This window comes from Oratosquilla oratoria, chromosome 33, assembly GCF_046742065.1.
Source record: "Oratosquilla oratoria isolate Oo_2021 chromosome 33, ASM4674206v1, whole genome shotgun sequence".
Taxonomy (NCBI): Eukaryota; Metazoa; Arthropoda; class Malacostraca; order Stomatopoda; family Squillidae; genus Oratosquilla; species Oratosquilla oratoria.
In genome coordinates this window covers 42,069,948-42,090,211 of record NC_134809.1, presented here as the reverse complement: position 1 = coordinate 42,090,211, position 20,264 = coordinate 42,069,948, and the positions used below count along the sequence as shown (strand labels likewise).

The following is a 20,264-nucleotide window of genomic DNA, read 5'->3' as shown; positions in this document are numbered from 1 at the left end:
TCATTGCTGTTGTGCACGGTGTCCGGGGGTGGGGTGCCCACTTCTTTCGGCCGACGTGCCCCGGCCTGGCCCGTCCCGTCCCGTTCCGGCCGCGGACCGTGGCGGAACACCGCGGACGGGCTAAGTGATGTCGGCCAACTGCTGTTGTCTGTCCACGGTGGACGGGGGTGGGTTGCCCGCTTTTTTCGGCCGACATGCCCGACCCGTCCCGGCCCGTCCCGGACGCTGACCGTTTCGGAGCACCCCGCGGACGGGGTAAGTGATGTCGGCCGACTGCAATTGTCTGTCCACGGTGTCCGGGGGTGGGTTGTCCACTTCTTTCGGCCGACGTGCTCCGACCCGGGCCGTCCCGGCCACGACAGTTGCGGAGCACACCGCGAACGGGCTAAGTGATGTCGGCCGACGTGCCCCGACCCGTCCCGTCCCGACGGGAAGTTTCTGGTCATTGCTGTTGTGCACGGTGTCCGGGGTTGGGGTGCCCACTTCTTTCGGCCGACGTGCCCCGGCCTGGCCCGTCCCGTCCCGTTCCGGCCGCGGACCGTGGCGGAACACCGCGGGCGGGCTAAGTGATGTCGGCCGACTGCTGTTGTCTGTCCACGGTAGCCGGGGGTGGGTTGCCCGCTTTTTTCGGCCGACATGCCCGACCCGTCCCGGCCCGTCCCGGACGCTGACCGTTTCGGAGCACCCCGCGGACGGGGTAAGTGATGTCGGCCGACTGCGATTGTCTGTCCACGGTGTCCGGGGGTGGGTTGTCCACTTCTTTCGGCCGACGTGCCCCGGCCCGACCCGGGCCGTCCCGGCCGCGGACAGTTGCGGAGCACACTGCGGACGGGCTAAGTGATGTCGGCCGACTGCTGTTGTCTGTCCACGGTGGCCGGGGGGTGGTGTGCCCACTTCTTTCGGCCGACGTGCACCGGCTGCGGATCGTGGCGGTGCACGCCTTCGGACGGGCTAAGTATTGTCGGCCAACTGCTGTTGTTTGTCCACGGTGTCTGGGGGTGGGGGACCACTACTTTCGTCCCGGCCCGTCCCGGACGCTGACCGTTGCGGTGCACCCCGCGGACGGGGTAAGTTATGTCGGCCGACTGCTGTTGTCTGTCCACGGTGACCGGGGGTGGGGTGCCCACTTCTTTCGGCCGACGTGCCCCGGCACGGACCGTCCCGGCCGCGGACTGTTGCGGAGCACACCGCGGACGGGCTAAGTGATGTCGGCCGACTGCTGTTGTCCAGTCTCCGAGGGTGGGTGGGGTGCCCACTTCTTTCGTCCGACGTGCCCCGGCCGGGTGGCCGGGGGTGGGGTGCCCACTTCTTTCGGCCGGCGTGCTCCGGCCGCCGACCGTGGTGGAGCACACCGCGAACGGGCTAATTGATATCGGCCGACTGATGTTGTCTGTCCACGGTGGCCGGGGGTGGGGTGCCCACTACTTTCAGGCGACGTGCCTCCGGCCCATCCCGTCCCGTCCCGGCCTCGAACCGTGGCAGAGCACCCCGCTGATGGGGTAAGTGATGTCGGCCGACTGCTGTTGTCCACGGTGGCCGGTGTGTGTGTGTGTGTGTGTGTGTGTGTGTGTGTGTGTGTGTGTGTGTGTGTGTGTGTGTGTGTGTGTGTGTGTGTGTGTGTGTGTTTACTTAGTTGTATTTACCTAGCTGTATTGTACAGGAAGGGGAGTTATACCTATGGTGACCTGCCTGTCTTTGTATCTTGCTACATCTATTTTGTTGATGAATGATGCAGACCGACTGCTGGCTGCCCCACGGTGGCCGGGGGCTACTCGCGGAACTTGTAGCTCAAATACTCTTGACAGGATTCGGACTTCCAACTCCTCAAATGATTACTTGGCATGGCCGCGTACCGGCACCGGTCCGCGCGGCCCACTACTTTGAGTAGCGCTGGTGTAGACCGATTGCTGGTCTACGTCACGGTGGCGGGGTGGGCCGGGCCAGGCATGACCGACCGTCCTCGGGGTGTAGGCAGGGGGATTGTAGGTTGGTGTGGTCGGCGTGTTATTTGGACGCCAACCTTGGCAAGTTACAACCCAGAGGTTGATTCTACTTTTCCATATTTCGCGTGCGCTGCCCCTAGACTCCTCCGTGGCCGAGAACTCCCGAATGGGCTAAGTGGTGTTGAGCGAATGCTGGGTGACGGTGGGGGGCACCCCTTGAAAGTTGGCGGGAGGCCGGCAAGGTGGCGGGGGAGAGGATCGAAGCTGAATCAGCCGGCTCGTTCCCACGTGAGCCTCGTTGGGTCCAATTTTGGGACCGTTGACCAAGGTTGGGGCATGGAGGCCCGGTTAACCCCAACTTCTCGGCGTGACGGAGGACGAAGTGAAGGCGAATTTCCCCTTCATATGAGGTCGACAAGGGAAATCCGGGACCCGACATCCGCAACTCTGGTATCTCGTGTATACAGTATAGGGGGTGGGTATCCCCGGTCGGGAGGACGGGAGCCCCCCCACCCCCGCCCAACCCGGGCATGAGCGCTGCGGGGTAGGGTGACAGCGTGGCGGCCACCGCCACACGACAGGAGGCTCTGGTATGCGGCCGAAAGGCCAAAAGCGCTGTCGCCGCCCGCTCACGTTCCCTTGCCTTGCCTTGCCGCCTCGGAGGTCTAGGTCTCGAGCAGCAGCATCAGCAGCAAGCAGCAAGCAGGAAGGCGCGGCAGCATGAATGGTGGTGGAGAAATCGGATGGTGGACGGGAAACCAGGAGTAGGAGTAAGTAGAGGAGGGGGAACTGCCCGGCTGTACGTACGCACGGTCCAGTCCCGAGCCCCCGCCCGTCGCCCGAAGTAGGTGGAAGAAGGGTCATCCTGAGGTTTGCCCCCCACGGAAGCGCCTCTCCTTCCCTTCACTCTCGGAGTGGCGTCTAGCCTTTACGCGGATGCCCAGGCCGGGTCTTTCGAAGTTGCCTGCGTGTGTCTCCCGGCGCGACGCGCCCCTCCCTACCCAAACTACCTACCTGATCGTCCCCGACCGTATACCAGACGGTAGTACCCGCCACTGGCTTGGCGCGCTGACTGACTGAATGACTGACTGACTGAATGGCCGACTCGGGTGAACTAACCCACCCTCCGATGTTGCGCAGCGCCAGGCCCACGCCCAGGTGTTGGAAGCCGCGGCGGGTGTGTCCCGCGGGAAATGATCAGTGTTGGAATAGGTCGAGCCGAGCAAGGCCTTCCTCCACCGAGGCCCACCCAAAGAAGACCAAACCGCTGCCTTGGCTCGCTTATTCGCCAACCGGCAGGTAAGCAAGCAGGCGGGTAGCACCCCTGCACAGCAGAGCCGCCAGGGATCCAGCCCGCCAAGGTTGCCCTGCACTAGTTCGTTCGTTTTTCGCTCGAATGGGAAAGGGTCCGCGGGAGCTGCCCCTGAACTATATGCGGCGCCTGTCGCCTCAGAAAGGTCAAAGTCTCCTATGGAAATCGACCGAAAAGCCCCTCCGTGCGATCGATCGCCGCCCGCCGCCAGGCAGGACGAGTGACCTAGCGAAACGGACGCCGAGGGAGCTCAGGCTACTTACAGTGGCCGGCGAGAGCGTCTGGGCGACAGGGGCAAGGAAGCCCGGCCCTGCACGGCGCACTTGCTAGCCACCCCGACTGGCTGACTGGCTGGCCGACCCTCTCGTGTCCCCACTCTCTCCGAGGCGTGGGTGCCAGCGGGCGTACAGTACAGTGCAGCACAGTGCAGTACAGAACAGCGAGTGAGGGGGAACGGAACGGAATGGAACGGAACGGGACCACCGTCCCCGACCGACCGACCAACCGTCCCCCACGCTCCGTTTGTTAAACGAAGTGGGTGCGCGCGGGCCTGGGGCCGCCCATAGTGGCTGCCGACCAAGCGCCCCGGCAACCGTCAAGGTGAAGGTAGATAGATAGATATATGGGTAGGTAGGTAGGTGGTGGGCAGTAAGCCCGAATCTATCCACCCACCCACCCATCCATCCATACATCCATACATCCACCCGACGGTCCACCTAGACAGATAGCTAGCTAGCTAGCGTCAACGCCAAGGTACCTGGTTGATCCTGCCAGTAGTCATATACTTGTCTCAAAGATTAAGCCATGTATGTCTAAGTACAGGCCGATCTATGGCGAAACCACGAATGGCTCATTAAATCAGATGTGATTCATTGGATCTTACCCACCCATCTGGATAACTGTGGTAATTCTAGAGCTAATACATGCAGACAAGCTCCGACCTCAAGGGAAGAGCGCTTTTATTAGATCAAAACCAATCTGGCCTCGGTCCGCCACACTTGGTGAATCTGAATAACTTTGGGCTGAGCGCATGGCCCCCGCGCCGGCGCCGCATCTTTCAAGTGTCTGCCTTATCAGCTTTCGATTGTAGGTTATGTGCCTACAATCTCTATAACGGGTAACGGGAAATTAGGGTTCGATTCCGGAGAGGGAGCCTGAGAAACGGCTACCACATCTAAGGAAGGCAGCAGGCACGCAAATTACCCACTCCCGGCTCGGGGAGGTAGTGACGAAAAATAACGATGCGAGACTCTTCCGAGGCCTCGCAATCGGAATGAGTACACTTTAAATCCTTTAACGAGGATCTATTGGAGGGCAAGTCTGGTGCCAGCAGTCGCGGTAATTCAAGCTCCAATAGTGTATGTTAAAGTTGTTGCGGTTAAAAATCTCGTAGTTGATCTCAGTTCCGGACCGACGCGACGGTTCGCCCGCCGCCCGGCGTCTACTGCCGGCTCCCGAACAGCCCGCCGGCCCGCAGGGTGCTCTTCATCGAGTGTCCCGAGTGGCCGGCACGTTTACTTTGAAAAAATTAGAGTGTTCAAAGCAGGCCCAGCCGCCTGAATATTCGTGCATGGAATAATGGAATAGGACCTCGGTTCTATTTTGTTGGTTTTCGGAACTCGGGGTAATGATTAATAGGGACAGACGGGGGCATTCGTATTGCGACGTTAGAGGTGAAATTCTTGGATTGTCGCAAGACGAACTACTGCGAAAGCATTTGCCAAGAATGTTTTCATTAATCAGGAACGAAAGTTAGAGGTTCGAAGGCGATTAGATACCGACCTAGTTCTAACCATAAACGATGCTGACTAGCGATCCGCCGGCGTTATTCCCATGACTCGGTGGGCAGCTTCCGGGAAGTTGCACCACCAGGAGTGGAGCCTGCGACTTAATTTGACTCAACACGGGGAACCTCACCAGGCTCGGACACCGGAAGGATTGACAGATTGAGAGCTCTTTCTTGATTTGGTAGGTGGTGGTGCATGGCCGTTCTTAGTTGGTGGAGCGATTTGTCTGGTTAATTCCGATAACGAACGAGACTCTAGCCTGCTAACTAGTCGACGGATCTCATACCATATGTGTCCGTCGCACCTTCTTAGAGGGGTAAGCGGCGTCTAGCCGCACGAGATTGAGCAATAACAGGTCTGTGATGCCCTTAGATGTTCTGGGCCACACGCTCGCTACACTGAAGGGATCAGCGTGTCCTTCCTCTCCGAGAGGAGCGGGTAACCCGTTGAAACCCCTTCGTTATAGGGATTGGGGCTTGAAATTGTTCCCCATGAACGAGGAATTCCCAGTAAGTGCAAGTCATCAGCTTGCGTTGATTACGTCCCTCCCCTTTGTACACACCGCCCGTCGCTACTACCGATTGAATGATTTAGTGAGGCCTTCGGACTGGCGCCCCTGGTGGCTCACGAGTCACCCCGGGCTGCCGGAAAGATGTCCAAACTTGATCATTTAGAGGAAGTAAAAGTCGTAACAAGGTTTCCGTAGGTGAACCTGCGGAAGGATCATTACCGAACTGCTCGGAGAGAGCAGAGGAAAACGCACTCGAAGGGTGCTGCCCGTGGCCTAGCTTGGCCTGGCCCTGGGATGCCAGTCACTCACGGGGGGATGGTTGTGGACCTGCTCCTCCCCGGTAGGTAGGTAGGTAGGTAGGTAGGTAGATGGTTAGGCAGGCAGGTAGATGGTCACGCCGCTTGCCCTCTGCCGCCGCCGCCGTGTCGGAAGGACCGGCCGACCTGGTTTTCTTTTTTTTTCCAGGCTGGCCGGCCGAAGCCGTTCGCTCCAAATGACGTCGCAGGAAGCAGCCGCAGCCATAGCAGCAGCAGCGGGTAGCAGGCTTCCTCCTCCACCGTTCCGAGGGCTCTCCTCACTCTTTTCTCAATCTAGACCCCAATCAGATTGTGGGTTCCGGGAGGCTCAACGGGGCGGGGCCATGGAACCTAGGTGCCCTTCAGATAACCGGTGACACAACTCTTAACGGTGGATCACTTGGCTCGTGGGTCGATGAAGAACGCAGCAAAATGCGCGTCGGTGTGTGAATTGCAGGATACAATGAGCATCAACCTGTCGAACGCACATGGCGGCCGCGGCCAAGAGTGCCGTGGTCCAACCCGATCGAGGGTCGGTTCCCACAACCATCACGACCCCCGCCTTGAGCGGGGGGTAGGAACTTTCCCAAAGGGAGCCAGCCGGGTCCGGGAGCGCCGATGGCCGGCCAGCCATCGGCGTTTCTCCCGTCGAGCGAGGCGCCCCCGCTGGTCCCGGCAGACAGATAGACGAATATCGGAAGCCGGGGCCCTGGGCGTGTGTCCTGGGCTCTCGTCCGCCGCCGACTGGCGAAGGAGCGGGCCGGACGGGAGTGAGGGAAAGCAAGGCAAGGCGAGGCGAGGCGAGGCAAGGCGAGGCAAGGCAAGGGATGGGAAGGGACGGATGATCCCCCCCCTGCCGACCCTACTCGATCTCCCCTCGCCCCCTTATTCTTATTCCCTCCTCCGTTTGCCGGCCGTGCGGTTCCCCGCAGTAGCAACCAGTCGAGCGGTGCGTGGCCTCAAGGTGAGAGGATGGCATGGCAGAATGCAGGGCTCTGCTCGTTCAGAGGGTGCCCAACCCCTCTAGACGGACCAGGACGGGCTCAAGGACTTGACCAGCCTGCGTCGTAAACGCAAACGAGGGGAAGGTGCCGCCGCCGGGCCTGAAAACGAGCGCCCTCGCTGCTGCCGTCAGCCAGCCAGTACTACTCTCGGGAGATGGAGGGAGATGGGTGGACAGACAGACAGGGAGGGGAGAGACGACCGACCGCTCGCTCGACCCGACCGACTCTGTAACAACCAGCTCCCGACCGAACTCTCAAGCCAACAATGCCGACCTCGATGCGGGTGAGAACACCCGCTGAATTTTAGTATATTAATAAGCGGAGGAAAAGAAACCAACAGGGATTCCCCAAGTAAGGGCGACTGAACGGGGAGGAGCCTACCGCGAAACCTCGCGTGCCTCGCCGGCTACGTCTGAGGAATGTCGCGTTCCGGAGGGGCCTTCTCCGACCCCCCCCCCCACCCACCCACCCCCCAAGTCCGCTTGAACGCGGCCACTGCCCACGGAGGGTGCGAGGCCCGTACGGGGATTAGGAGTCGGGCTGTCGGACGGCCCCGTCCGTAGAGTCGGGTTGCCTACTAACGCAGCCCAAAGCAGGTGGTAAACTCCATCTAAGGCTAAATATGACCACGAGACCGATAGCGAACAAGTACCGTGAGGGAAAGTTGAAAAAAATTTGAAGAGAGAGTTCAAGAGTGCGTGAAACCATATAGAGGAAAACGGGTGGAACCTCGAAGGTCGAACGGGGGGATTCAGTCTGACGGCGTTGGAGTGCAGTGGTGCGGCGACCCTTTTACCCGGGGTACTCCCGCTGCTTGACCGGTGCCGACGGTCGTATTTCCCCCTTAGTAGGACGCCACGATCCGTTGTGGGGTTGCCGAAGGCCCGGGCGGGCGGAACCATCGCCACGAGATGGGGACCCCTCAAGTAACCGCAAGTGCCCGCCCACCGACTCTCGGGTCGGCGGGCGCCTCCTTCGCCGGGGCAGCGGCGCTTTTCAGCGGCGAGCAGGTCGGCGATCCACCCGACCCGTCTTGAAACACGGACTAAGGAGTCTAACATGTGTGCGAGTCATTGGGCGCACTAAACCCAAAGGCGAAATGAAAGTGAAGGGCCTCCCCCGAGGGCCGATCCGCCTCGCGGCCGGGGTAAGTTCGGGACTTGCACACCCCACCGTGGGTAGTGAGTACCAAGAGCAGACATGTTGGAACCCGAATGATGGTGAACTATGCCTGGCCAGGACGAAGCCAGAGGAAACTCTGGTGGAGGTCCGTAGCGATTCTGACGTGCAAATCGATCGTTGGAGCTGGGTATAGGGGTGAAAGACTAATCAAACCATCTAGTAGCTGGTTCCCTCCGAAGTTTCCCTCAAGATAGCTGGTGCTCGCTACAGAGTTTCATCCGGTAAAGCGAATGATTAGAGGTCTTGGGGACGAAACGTCCTCAACCTATTCTCAAACTTTAAATGGGTGAGAGGTCGGGCTTGCTTGACTGAAGCTTCGACAGTGAATCTGGAGTACCTAGTGGGCCATTTTTGGTAAGCAGAACTGGCGCTGTGGGATGAAACAAACGTCGAGTTAAGGGGCCTAAATGGACGCTCATCAGATCCCATGAAAGGTGTTGGTTGCTATAGACAGCAGGACGGTGGCCATGGAAGTCGGAATCCGCTAAGGAGTGTGTAACAACTCACCTGCCGAAGCAACTAGCCCTGAAAATGGATGGCGCTCAAGCGTCCTCCCGATACTCGACCGTCGGGGCAGTACCGGCCGACCAGGGTCTCGAAGCCCCGACGAGTAGGAGGGTCGCAGCGGTGAGCGTAGAAGTTCGGCGCGAGCCGGTCTGGAGCCGACGCTGGTGCAGATCTTGGTGGTAGTAGCAAATACTCGAGCGAGATCCTTGAGGGCTGAAGTGGGGAAGGGTTACATGTGAACATCAGTTGGACATGGTGCAGTCGATCCTAAGCCCAAGGAGAAATCCGCCTTCCACAGTCCCGTCGTGGCGAACAAAGAGTTGGCTCTGGCCGGGGAGTGAGGCGGGGAAAGGCGTCGTCGGTCTGTCGGTCGGTCGGCGTCGGTGTTGGTGGCGGAGGTGGAGGGGGCGTTTTTATGCCCCCTTAAGCCCACGTAAGTCCACCCTCACCGGGCCAGGCAGACAGACGGGCAGGCAGGCAGCCAGCCAGCAGCGGCCCCGGTACCCACCAACCCAGTCACCCCCGGCCATGCCTCTTCCTCCCCAGCAGCAGCAGCAGCAGGGGAGGAGGTGAGTGTGACTAACCGCACTCACTTGCACGCGGTCTATGCGGCCGGAAGGTTGTGGGCGAAAAGGAATACGGTTCTTATTCCGGAACCTCCGCCCGGAGATGGTGTTACCCCTTGCCTAAAGGTACTCCTGGCGACAGGAGGAAACCTGCTGCTGCCAGCCGCGGTCCAGGGAAGAGTTTTCTTTTCTGCTTAAAAAGTGTAAATTCGAAATCTGGCAAAGGTTGTTCCTGTTTTCAAAAAGGGAGATAAATCGTCTATATGCAACCACAGGCCAATCGGTTTGATATCAGTTATAGGTAAAATGCTTGAATCAGCTAATAGATTCAGAAATCACATTGAGAGACATAATTTGGTTCGTGATTCACAGTATGGTTTCTCCAAGGTTAAGTCACGTGTGACTAATTTATCTTTTTACACTAACGTATATAAGGCGTCAGATAACAATGGTAGTTACGATGACTTTAGCAAAGCGTTCGACAAAGTACCCCATCAGAGACTAGTAAGTGAAATCAAAGCCCATGATATAGGAGGAAAAGTGTTTGAATGAATTAGAGTTTGGATCAGTGGCAGAAAACAGCGAGTCACCATAAATGGTGTAAAATCTAAATGGGAGAGTGTTTCTAGTGGAGTTCCCCAGGGCTGAGTTTTGGGTCCCATGTTGTTCATTATATGCATAAACGATTATGGACAATGTGATCCATAGTGATGTTAGTAAGTTTCGGAATGACACAAAAATATGACGCCTAATTAGGTCAGGAGAAGACTCAGAGATCCTGCTGGCGGATCTTAATAAATTGTTCACATGGTCGGTGAAATGGCAAATGGACTTCAATATCTCAAAGTGCAGAGCGTTAAACGTAGGGCTACATAGCCTCGAAAGCAGATATAGCTTAGATAACACGTTTTTAGAGAAAACCGAGTCCGAGAGAGACTTGGGAGTTCTAGTGAGTCCTGACCTTAAATCCAGGAAACAGTGCATTAGTGCCAGGAATAAAGCTAACAGATCATTAGGTTTCATTGCTAGGACGGTTACGAATAGAAGTGCAGAGGTAATTATCAAACTCTAGCGTTAGTTAGACCCATCCTTGACTATGCGGTACAGTTTTGGTCTCCGTCCTATAGAATGGACATCAATTCACTAGAATCAGTACAGAGGAGAATGACCAAAATGATACATGGGCTCAAAAATTTACCTTAGGCACCTTAACTTACACTCTCTGGAAAGACACAGATTGTAGTGTGATTTAATAGAGGTGTTCAAGTGGATCAAAGGCTTTAACAAGGGTGACACAAACAAGGTCATCATATTAAGACATGGCAGGACTCGTAGTAATGGATTTAAATTGGGCAAATTTAGATTCAAGAAGGAAATAGCAAAGAGCTGGTTTGTAAGTAGGGTGGTCAACGAATGGAATAGACTTAGTAACCATGTAGTGAGCGCTGAAACTATCGATTGTCTAAAGAAGCTGTTAGACAACTTTATGGATGGGCATGACAGGTGGACATGGAACTGTCTAGTGTAGGCCTTATGATCTCTTTTAGTCTCTCATTCTTATATTCTTATGTTATGTTCGTCATTTGAGGTTAGACAAAAAAAAATCATGTGAATTTGTATATTTTATTTTCAAAGATTATGATGAAATGTTAGCAGAATCCATACTATAAATTCTATATACAAATGTTTTTATACTGTACAGTGTTAATCGTCTATCATGTACAGGCCTTTATAGGCAGTATGAAATTAAAATCGCTCCATTTTCTTTGGTGTAGTGTTGATACAAGGACCAAACCGCGCCGATGAGACATCAACGAAAGCGGCCGGACAGTAACAGGGATCATGTTGCTAAACGGTGTGTTACCTTCCCTCCAAACAATGTTACTCCGAATCCTATGTGGTGCCTTGTAACATCTATAGAACTCCAATTTTATCCGAAGTTCCGAAGGAAGATTTTGGTTGAGGAAGCGGAAGCGACAACCAGGACAAAATTGTCTGGTGCTAACCAGGACAAGATTTGTAAAGTGCGTCATCCTAGCGAAAAGATGAAACTGGTCTGAGTGGCAAAGGAAAGAAACAAAATACGAAAAGATAGTTTGAGCCCCTTCGTTTCGAAAATACCTAGATATCTAAATTGGTTTATGCCAGACGATTTCGTCTAGCTACGGGATCAGACAGCGATTCATCTGAATAAAATGTGATTTGTAGGTCTAAGGGGCGCAAAGATAGCAAAGGGGTTACAATAAAATGGGGGTTATCAAAAGTGGTGAAAAATAAAAGTTTTATAAATAAATATGAAACATTTGTACATCTCTTTGATTCGTCGACAGCATTCGAATCTTAAACGAGCGAACTTATTCCATACTATAATGATAACAGTGAACTGCCATCATTTATTTTCTATGACGATAAAATTCCTCTAAATTCATAATCTAATTATATTCTTCTTTACATAAATGGCATTCAGAGAATCACAACATTTACCATACCAAATGTCGTAATCTTGTATTGCGACATGACGTCATCAACTGTTTACAATAGAAGAAAAATTATGTTATTTACGACGTTTTCTACGACTACCTCAGTCAAAATAGAGACTAACTTGACCAGTTTTATTAACACGTGCAGATTCAAACGCTGTTAAAGTTAGGTTAAAAAAGTGCATTAGACACAGTGAACTTGGTTACCATTGTCAAAAGCCTTTTCAGCGAGAATGTACATGGATATGATGAGCATTAATACATTATACGCGTGTCTAGCCAGTGCACTTTCATGATTAAAGCTGATTTCACGACCATCCAGTTCACCAATGTCATATGTGAACAACTGAAGGCGCCTCGATCGATCCAGAACAAAATTCATCAACTCTGTCACAATGCTATAGGGTCTAATGAAAAAGAATGTGATTGGTAACCCTACCCAGTCTTCCATACATCTTTCTTTCTCTCTCTTTCTTTCTCCTTTCCTCTCTCCCTTTCTCCATTCCTCTCTCCCTACCTCTCTCTCGTTCTTCTCCTTTCTCCCTTCCTCCATCCATCTCTCTTCTTCCTCCTCTTTCTCCTATCCTCTCTCCCTTTGTCCATCCCTTTCTCTCTTCCTACCTCTCTCTGGCTCCTCCTCCCCCCCCCTCTCTCTCTCTCTCTCTCTCTCTCTCTCTCTCTCTCTCTCTCTCTCTCTCTCTCTCTCTCTCTCTCTCTCTCTCTCTCTCTCTTCTTTCCTTTCTCCTTTTATCCATCCCTCTCTCCCTTTCTCTCCTTCTTCCCCTCCCTCCTTCCATCTCTCTTTCTCCTTCCTCTCTCTCTCTCTCTCTCTCTCTCTCTCTCTCTCTCTCTCTCTCTCTCTCTCTCTCTCTCTCTCTCTCTCTCTCTCTCTGTGTGTGTGTGTGTGTGTGTGTGTGTGTGTGTGTGTGTGTGTGTGTGTGTGTGTGTGTGTGTGTGTGTGTGTGAGTGTGTGTGTGTGTGTGTGTGTGTGTGTGTGTGTGTGTGTGTGTGTGTGTGTGTGTGTGTGTGTGTGTGTGTGTGTGTGTGTGTGTGTGTGTGTGTGTGTGTATGTGTGTGTTTTTCCACGTTTTCACACAAGGAGAGTTTGCAGCCGGATACTACTCTGTTCTTCCTGCTACAATCCAGTGACATAGAGACGCCCCGCAATAAAACAATACAGACAATGGTCCAATGTTTTTTTTTTTTTCTACAGGCATATACGGGAAGACCTTTTTCTTCGTGGTTTGCGGGGTTGGTACACGGTCGGACCTCAACCTTCCCCGTAGTCCGACAGTTTATACATGGACGCAGGAGACGGCGTCCACGCTGTGCCACATCAGTGACGATACCCGGAGGAAGATGATGTCTCACACACGCAGTGATGTCACCAAGTCACCTCAGGTCCGAGGTGAGCGGCGGTTGGGGGCCATTACTCAGAGTGGATGGCCTTACCCGAGGACAGTTGCCAACCACTGCGGGGCTGCGGATTTCCAGTTTATAATCATGGATCATGAGTTTATAATACTTATTCATCTGGCCGAGCGGGTTAGGGTGTCGTTACATTCGGCAATGGTTGAGATGATGACGTATCGAACCATGCCACCGGCAAAGTTGAACTAAGGACATGGCTCATTCAATTCCACGCTCCAATGTCCTCTATAAGGGGCACTGTCGTAGCCTCTCAATAGAGGGAAGTTTGTGACGTTAAACCAAATTATCATCACTCATCTTCGGGTCCCCCTGAATTCAGTAGTGAATTTGTTCTGTTTGCGGTGTTCTTCATGTTATGGCACACAGTATTCTGGAGAAAATACGATGTCGGTGACAGCCCAGGATTAGTAGAGCTTCTTTTCTGGCTCCCATGGTCGTTCTATTACACAACAAGAAAGCAACACGAATATGGCGATGGTTCCAACGCATTTAATCCAACTGAAGAATCGATAATCTGCCTCAGGTAAAGTCAACTTCCAATGGCTCTGTGTTACGAGTATGGCGTGCAGAATGGCCGATGAAAAATATATGTATATGCGGTGACCCACGTATTCATAGGTCGGTAGTTAGTTCACATCGAGGAACAGATAGGCACTGCGCAGGACATGCCTCGTATTCCCGGCTCGCCGTCGAGGCCTCCCTCTTTGTCAGAAGCGTCCTCGCAAAGTCTGCCACGCCTGTGAAGTTCTGCGTTTTACCATCGACTAGGCTGCCATTACCTTTTAGGTTTCTGTTATCACTGTTCTTACAGGAAGTACTCCCGTCTGTCGTGTTATTGTTACTCGGTCCGCCGCTGAGGTCTCGCCCTGCGTCGGTAACGAGGTTGTTATTCTTGCTGTCGTCCAACGTGTCGTCCCGGAATGGGTCACTCCTGGACCGGAATCCCGTCGTGGGCGTGTGCATTCTTATCACCTCCAGGTACGTGTCTTCCGGAGCCTGCGCGGCTTTCACACTAGAATCAGTGGATGGGTTGTTATTAACGATATTTGTTGCTCTCTTTGAAGTCTGTGTGAGGCTTCTGTTGATGGCGTTTATTTTTTGGGAATTTTCGTAAGCAGAAGCCTTATTTCTTGTGCTGGTACTGGTACTGGCATGGACAATTGGATCGTCACCGCAAGGGGCAGTATCTGTTGTGACTACTTTAGCGTCGAGAGATCCTGCCTTAGAAACCCGCGTGTTCCTCTTGGTCTGTACTGGCCTCTGCCTTTGGAGGTTCTTCTGTTGCTTGGCTATCTTCTTGTTCATTGCGGAGTTTCTCTTGTTTTTACTACTGACGTTTTTGCAGTTGTTGTTGTTCTTGTTGTTCAGGGTCTTCTTCTCGTTCTCGAACATGATATTAGTGTCCCTCCTCGGGGGACAGGGCCTCGGCTTAGCCACGTGGCCTTCCAGGGCAGAAAAGAAATTACTTTCCCCGTCGCCAATCGTCATATTCATCACATTCTTCAAGTTCATCATCATATTGGAAGGTGCGGCCAACTGGTTCTTGAACAAGTGATTGGAATGATTATTATTGTTGTTGTTGGTAATGTAGTTCCTTTGTTTGCCGTTTCTCGTGCTAAAGCCGGGGACGTTGTTGTCGTTTGCGTCCTTGCAGACCTTGTTCACGTCATAAACCCAATCGATCTCATCTTCATCCTCCTTTTCTTCCTTCTCTCCCTCCCCAACATCGCTCTCTTTTAGCTCACTCTCCTCCGTTTCCTCACTGTGCACTTCGTCTTCAGTCGAGTTGCTATAGCTGCTTTGGTCATCCTTGCTGCTGTCGAGACTGTAGCCCTCCCTGTCCTCCTCATCCTCATCCTCCTCAAAGATCACAGGCCCGAGGCTGAGCCTTGAGGCCGAGCGGGAGCCCATCGAGCTGAAGTGGCTGTCTGAATCGACTGAAAAGAAGACACGTTTTGGTAAGTTAAAATATATTTGTTTTTATCAAACTTAATCAATATGTAGGTGAAAAAAGATGTCAAAATAGGTTGGAAATTTAATATATTTTGCAAATTTTCTAGGTAGGCTCATATGTATCTATTTTTACTAAATGGATTTCATGATGATGATATGATGATATGGTATAACGTCACAAACTCCCCCCTATCAGAAGGATAGGACGGTACCCCTAACAGAGGATTTTGTAGCGTGGAATTTAATGAGCCATGCCCTTGGTACAACTTCGCCGGTGGCAGGGTTTGAACCACTATCCCCTCGGCATTCGCCATACAAAATTACCTCGTAGCTACCTTGCATTGTTCTTTTAATGAAACTTCATATTTGAATATTAGGTGTCATTCCTACTTGTAATGCAAACCAATTAGTAAGAGGTCAAATGATGTCACTGAAATTATTTAGTAAAGGGTAATTTCAACAATGCATCTGTACGCACGTACATGCGCGCACATACAGTATACACGCGGATAGATCTACAAAGTTATTTACACTCACTGTGTATTTATGAACATGTGCATTACAAAGGATTACAAAGGCTGAACATGCCGACAGGAGACCTTTTGGTCCATATCTAGGTCGGATGCGAACAAATCATAATAATAATAATAAATGAATAAATAAAAACTATAATAATGTAAATAATAAATAAAATACATGAATAAATGCATAGGTATAGTTAAATAATAAACAAACAGGTAAATAGTAAATAATAATAAATTGACATATAACTAATAATAAATGAGAATCAAACAGACAAATGATAACAAGACAAAAAACAAATGTAGTATATCCTAGTCATTATAAATTATGTTAGTATTGTGTATAAATGTAGGAAATAAAAGTGATGCGTAATTGGATGTGTGTGTGTGTTCGTAGGTGTAACAAGTATGGAAGTTTCTCGAAGAAAGCAAAATTGTCATTTCTGTTTACGTAATTGATTATCATTTCTAATTTTTTTGTAAATGCAAAAGTTGAATGAATAGAAAATAGATTATTAATATTATTAGATTCAAATTATTGTATTATATTGAGTGTCTGTTAATTCTGTGTGCGAGGAAATAATTGTAACAATTGAGTGAAAGCAACACTCGGGACGCCATCCCATAACTAGGCTGACGCACTTGACGCGTATCAGAAGGCATTCAGAGGCGAGACCTAGAGAGGTGTGTGTGTATGCTAGTGACCATTGGTGCTTTGATAGACTAATTATGTGCATTTCTGTGCAATAAACACTGTGAACTACAACAGATGAGTTTCCATTGTTGATCAACCAACACAATATAAAATGAATGATAATCATTACAGCATCTTGCTTAGGTGTTTATCTAAATGATTCTTAAAGCTTCGAACTGAACTACATTGAACTGCCTCTGCAGGAAGTTTATTCCATTCATTAACTACACGGCTGGCGAAATTGTTTCTACCCACTTCCAAACTGAATCTATTTCCGGACAGTTTGAGACCATTGTTTCTTGTCTGATTCTCACTTAGTGTGAAAAAAATTTCACTTTTGATGTTGTCAATTCCCTTTAGAATTTTAAAGACCTGTATCAAGTCACCTCTGAGTCTACGCTTTTTTAGGGAAAACAGATTCATATGTTTTATTCGATTCTCGTATTATTTATTTTTGATATTTGGAATCAGTTTTGTGGCTCATCGTTATACTGTGTTGTAGAATTCGAGTAAGTCACGCAAGAACGTTTCCGTCTGAAACCATGCTGGCTATCATTTATCAAACGGTTACTTTCTAAATGATGTTCGATAGCATCTCTGATGATAGTTTCCATAATTTTTCCTACGATTGAAGTCAAACTTATAGGCCTATAGTTATTTGTTTGTTTGTTTGTTTGTTTTTCACCTTTTTTGAATATGGGAGTAACGTTAGCTAGCTTCTATTCTCTTGGGACATCTCCGGATATGATGGATTTCTTGAAAATAATTTCTAATGGAACAACAACCTCATTTTTTATTTCCTTTAAGAGTATTGGATGTCAACCGTCAGGCCCTGTTGTTTTATTAACTTTGAGTTTCTCTATACACCTTTTATTTTTTTCTATTTTGTTATATTTACCGTAGTAAGTTTACCCTAGACTTTTCACAGGTTTTAGTTTGGAGTTCACTTTGAGGTGTTTCGTTTACGAATACCGAGCTAAAATAATTGTTTAAAATATTACACATTCCTTCATTTGAATATTTAAGTTGATCGTCAACAGATAATAGTGGACCAATGTGATTCCTAACAACCTTTTTACTCTAATGTAACTATAGGCGTTTACGTGTGTGTGTGCATATGCGTGCGTGGGTCTATATGTGCGTGTGTGCATGGGTGCATGCCTATGTGTACGCGTGTGTATGCACATTAGTGCGTACGTGCGTGTGTGTGTGTGTGTGTGTATTTACCTAGTTGTATCTTACGGGAAGGGGAGCTACGCTCGTGTTACCCGTCTCTGTATCTCGCCATGTCTAATTTGTTCTTAAATTCGTGTATGTTTTTTGCACACACTAAATACCTGGGTCTTCCTTGTTTCCTCCTTTATATATTGGTACGATATTAGTATTTTTCCAATCTTCTGGTATTTTTCCTTCTTTGAGTGAGCAACTTATTATGTTATATATTTTGTCTATTAGTTCTTCTTTACATTCGTTTAGTATCCAGTTTGCAATTCCAACCGGGTCGTGCGATTTCCTGACATCATTGTTCATTAATTGGTCTATTATTTCTTTCCGTGTTACTGTTATTTCCCTCATGTGTGTGTGGGGATGGGGGGAGTTCACTTCTCTCTCTTCATCCCAATGTTGTACATTTTCTCTAGTGAAAACCGACTTGAAGTGTTTGCTCATGACTTCAGTCATTTCTGTATCTTCTGTGTATTCTATGTTCCCTTGGCGTAGTTTCACTATTTCCTGTGTTTTTCAGTTTACCGTTCACATACCTATAGAATAGTTTTGGTTGATCCTTACATTTTTCTATTACATCTTTTTCATATTTTCTTTTTTCCTCCCTGCGTATTTTTACATATTCATTCCTTTGATTGATATATGTTTGCCACTTTCTAGGTTTTTTGTCTTTTCTCCATCTTTTCCAAGCTTTATCTCTTTTATCTTTCGCTTCGCTGCACCTTCTGTTAAACCAACATTTAATATACATCTTTTCCCGTTTTTGCTTTGGTGCATATTTATCCACTCCCTCTTTATAAATTTCCATCAGAATCATCCATTTTTCTTCCATTTGTGTTTCTTCATTGTAGAATTTTCCCAATTTGCTTTCCGAAAAAAAAATCCTAAGTTTCTCAAAGTCTGTTTTACTATACACCAGTCTTCCGTTTCTGTATATTTCATTTCTCTTTACATATATTTCCTCTTTTAGTTCTAACTCAAGTAATATGTGACCACTCTTCCCAATTGATGTCTCGTATTGAATTTTATCCACAATTTCAGGTTCTGACGTAAATAATAAATCTAGTCTCGATGGTTCTTCATTATTTCTAAATCTAGTGTTTTCCTTTACTCATTGTGTTATTGTATGTTCTATAGTTATGTCAAATAATACATTTCCCCATAGATCCTCTCCATCTTTCACTGTTATCTCTTCCCAACAGATTACTTTGCAGTTAAAATCTCCCGTAAGTACCACGTTACTTCCATCCTTCAGCATCTCATTTAACGAAAGCCTTGTATCTTCTAACATTTTAGAATAATCTCTCTCCAAGACCCAGTTTTTTGGGGCATATAAATCACTGCAAACTTTCTACTTTTCATGTCACTATCTTCAATTCTTATTAAGATAATTTCCACCCTGTTCTCTCCATTTGTAACTTTCGTCACATTTAAGTTTTTCTTAGCAAAGAACATGACTCCTCCACCCTGTTTCTCCTCTCCATTTCTAAGCCAGTGATTATGTAATCCATGTCCAACACTGGTAATAGTGGACCCCTTAATTTTGTCTTCATAATTCCCATTATGTCTGTTTTTTCTTCTGACGGGTAATCATTTAGTTAATTTAATCCTGAGATTAATCCCTCTATATTAGTATAACCTACTTTTAATTTTCTACTCTCTCCATCTCGTTCTCTGATCTTTTCGTTTCTTTTTCTTGAATATGCCATTTTTTCAGTTTCATGTCTCATGTCTAGCACGTGTGTGCGCGCGTGTATGCTTGTGTGTACGTGTGCGTGTGGGGGCGTGTGCTTGCGTGTGTGTTTGTGTGTGGATGCGTAAGTGCGTGTGTATGCGTGCGTACATTTATGTGTGAGTGTGTTTTTCTGTGTGTGTATGCGTGCGTGCATGTATGTGTGAGTGCGCGTGTTTTTTCTGTGTGTGTGTGTGTGTGTGTGTGTGTGTGTGTGTGTGTGTGTGTGTGTGTGTGTGTATTTACCTAGTATTTACCTAGGTGTATCTCATGAGAAGAGGAACTACGCTCGTGGTGTCCCGTCTCTGTTTCTCGCAGTGTCTAAATTGCTCTTAAGTTCGTGTATGGTTTTTGCACACACTACTGTTTCGTTTAGTTTGTACCATACATCCACCACTCTGTGGGTATAACTACTCATTCTTCAGGTCTCTTCTATAACTGCGCGCGCGCGTTTGTGTGTGTGTATATTCACCTTGGTCTTTGGATCACGTGTTGGACTCGTGATCGACAGCTATTTCCCTCCCAGAAGAGAGCTCAGAGCTCGTATGACCGATCTATGGGTAATGCTATGACCTTTCACACACACACACACCCAACTCCCCGCCCACGAGAGTCAGAGTAACGACCCGAAGCGCAGCGATACCGAAATAATTTCGGCCCTGGGCAGGATTCGAACCAGGTACTGCGAGCACCCCCGTACTTCGCATCCCACTATTCTCTACCAACCGCGCCGTGTGTGTGTGTGTGTGTGTGTGTGTGTGTGTGTGTGTGTGTGTGTGTGTGTGTGTGTGTGTGTGTGTGTGTGTGTGTGTGTGTGTGTGTGTGTGTGTGTGTATGTGTGTGTGTGTGTGTGTGTGTGTGTGTGTGTGTGTGTGTGTGTGTGTGTGTGTGTGTGTGTGTGTGCGTGCGTGTGTGCGTGTGTGTATGTGTGTGTGTGTGTGTGTGTGTGTGTGTGTGTGTGTGTGTGTGTGTGTGTGTGAGAGAGAGAGAGAGAGAGAGAGAGAGAGAGCACAGATGCTAGTGTGGATGACACGCGTGGTTTTGCGACTTCTCCCTCCAACCGTACGTACCACTGAAGCCTGCACCAACTGCTCCGGTGCCAACGTCATGAACGGCGGCGC

The 20,264-nt window shown here is 49.6% G+C and overlaps 1 protein-coding gene and 1 non-coding gene across 2 annotated transcripts in view; one reads left to right on the top strand and one right to left on the bottom strand.

Moving 5' to 3' along the window:
- The first annotated feature begins 6,229 nt into the window (after positions 1-6,229).
- Positions 6,230-6,385, top strand: LOC143018032 (5.8S ribosomal RNA). The gene has a single exon (XR_012965724.1). It is a non-coding gene; the product is annotated as a 5.8S ribosomal RNA (ribosomal RNA).
- Positions 6,386-20,160: 13,775 nt separating this feature from the next.
- T48 (FU domain-containing protein T48) overlaps positions 20,161-20,264 on the bottom strand; it is a 203,382-nt gene continuing 203,278 nt past the window's right edge. Inside the window, exon 6 of the mRNA XM_076173009.1 lies at positions 20,161-20,264. This exon is cut by the window's right edge and continues 163 nt beyond it. Coding sequence (XP_076029124.1) covers positions 20,161-20,264 — 104 coding nt within the window.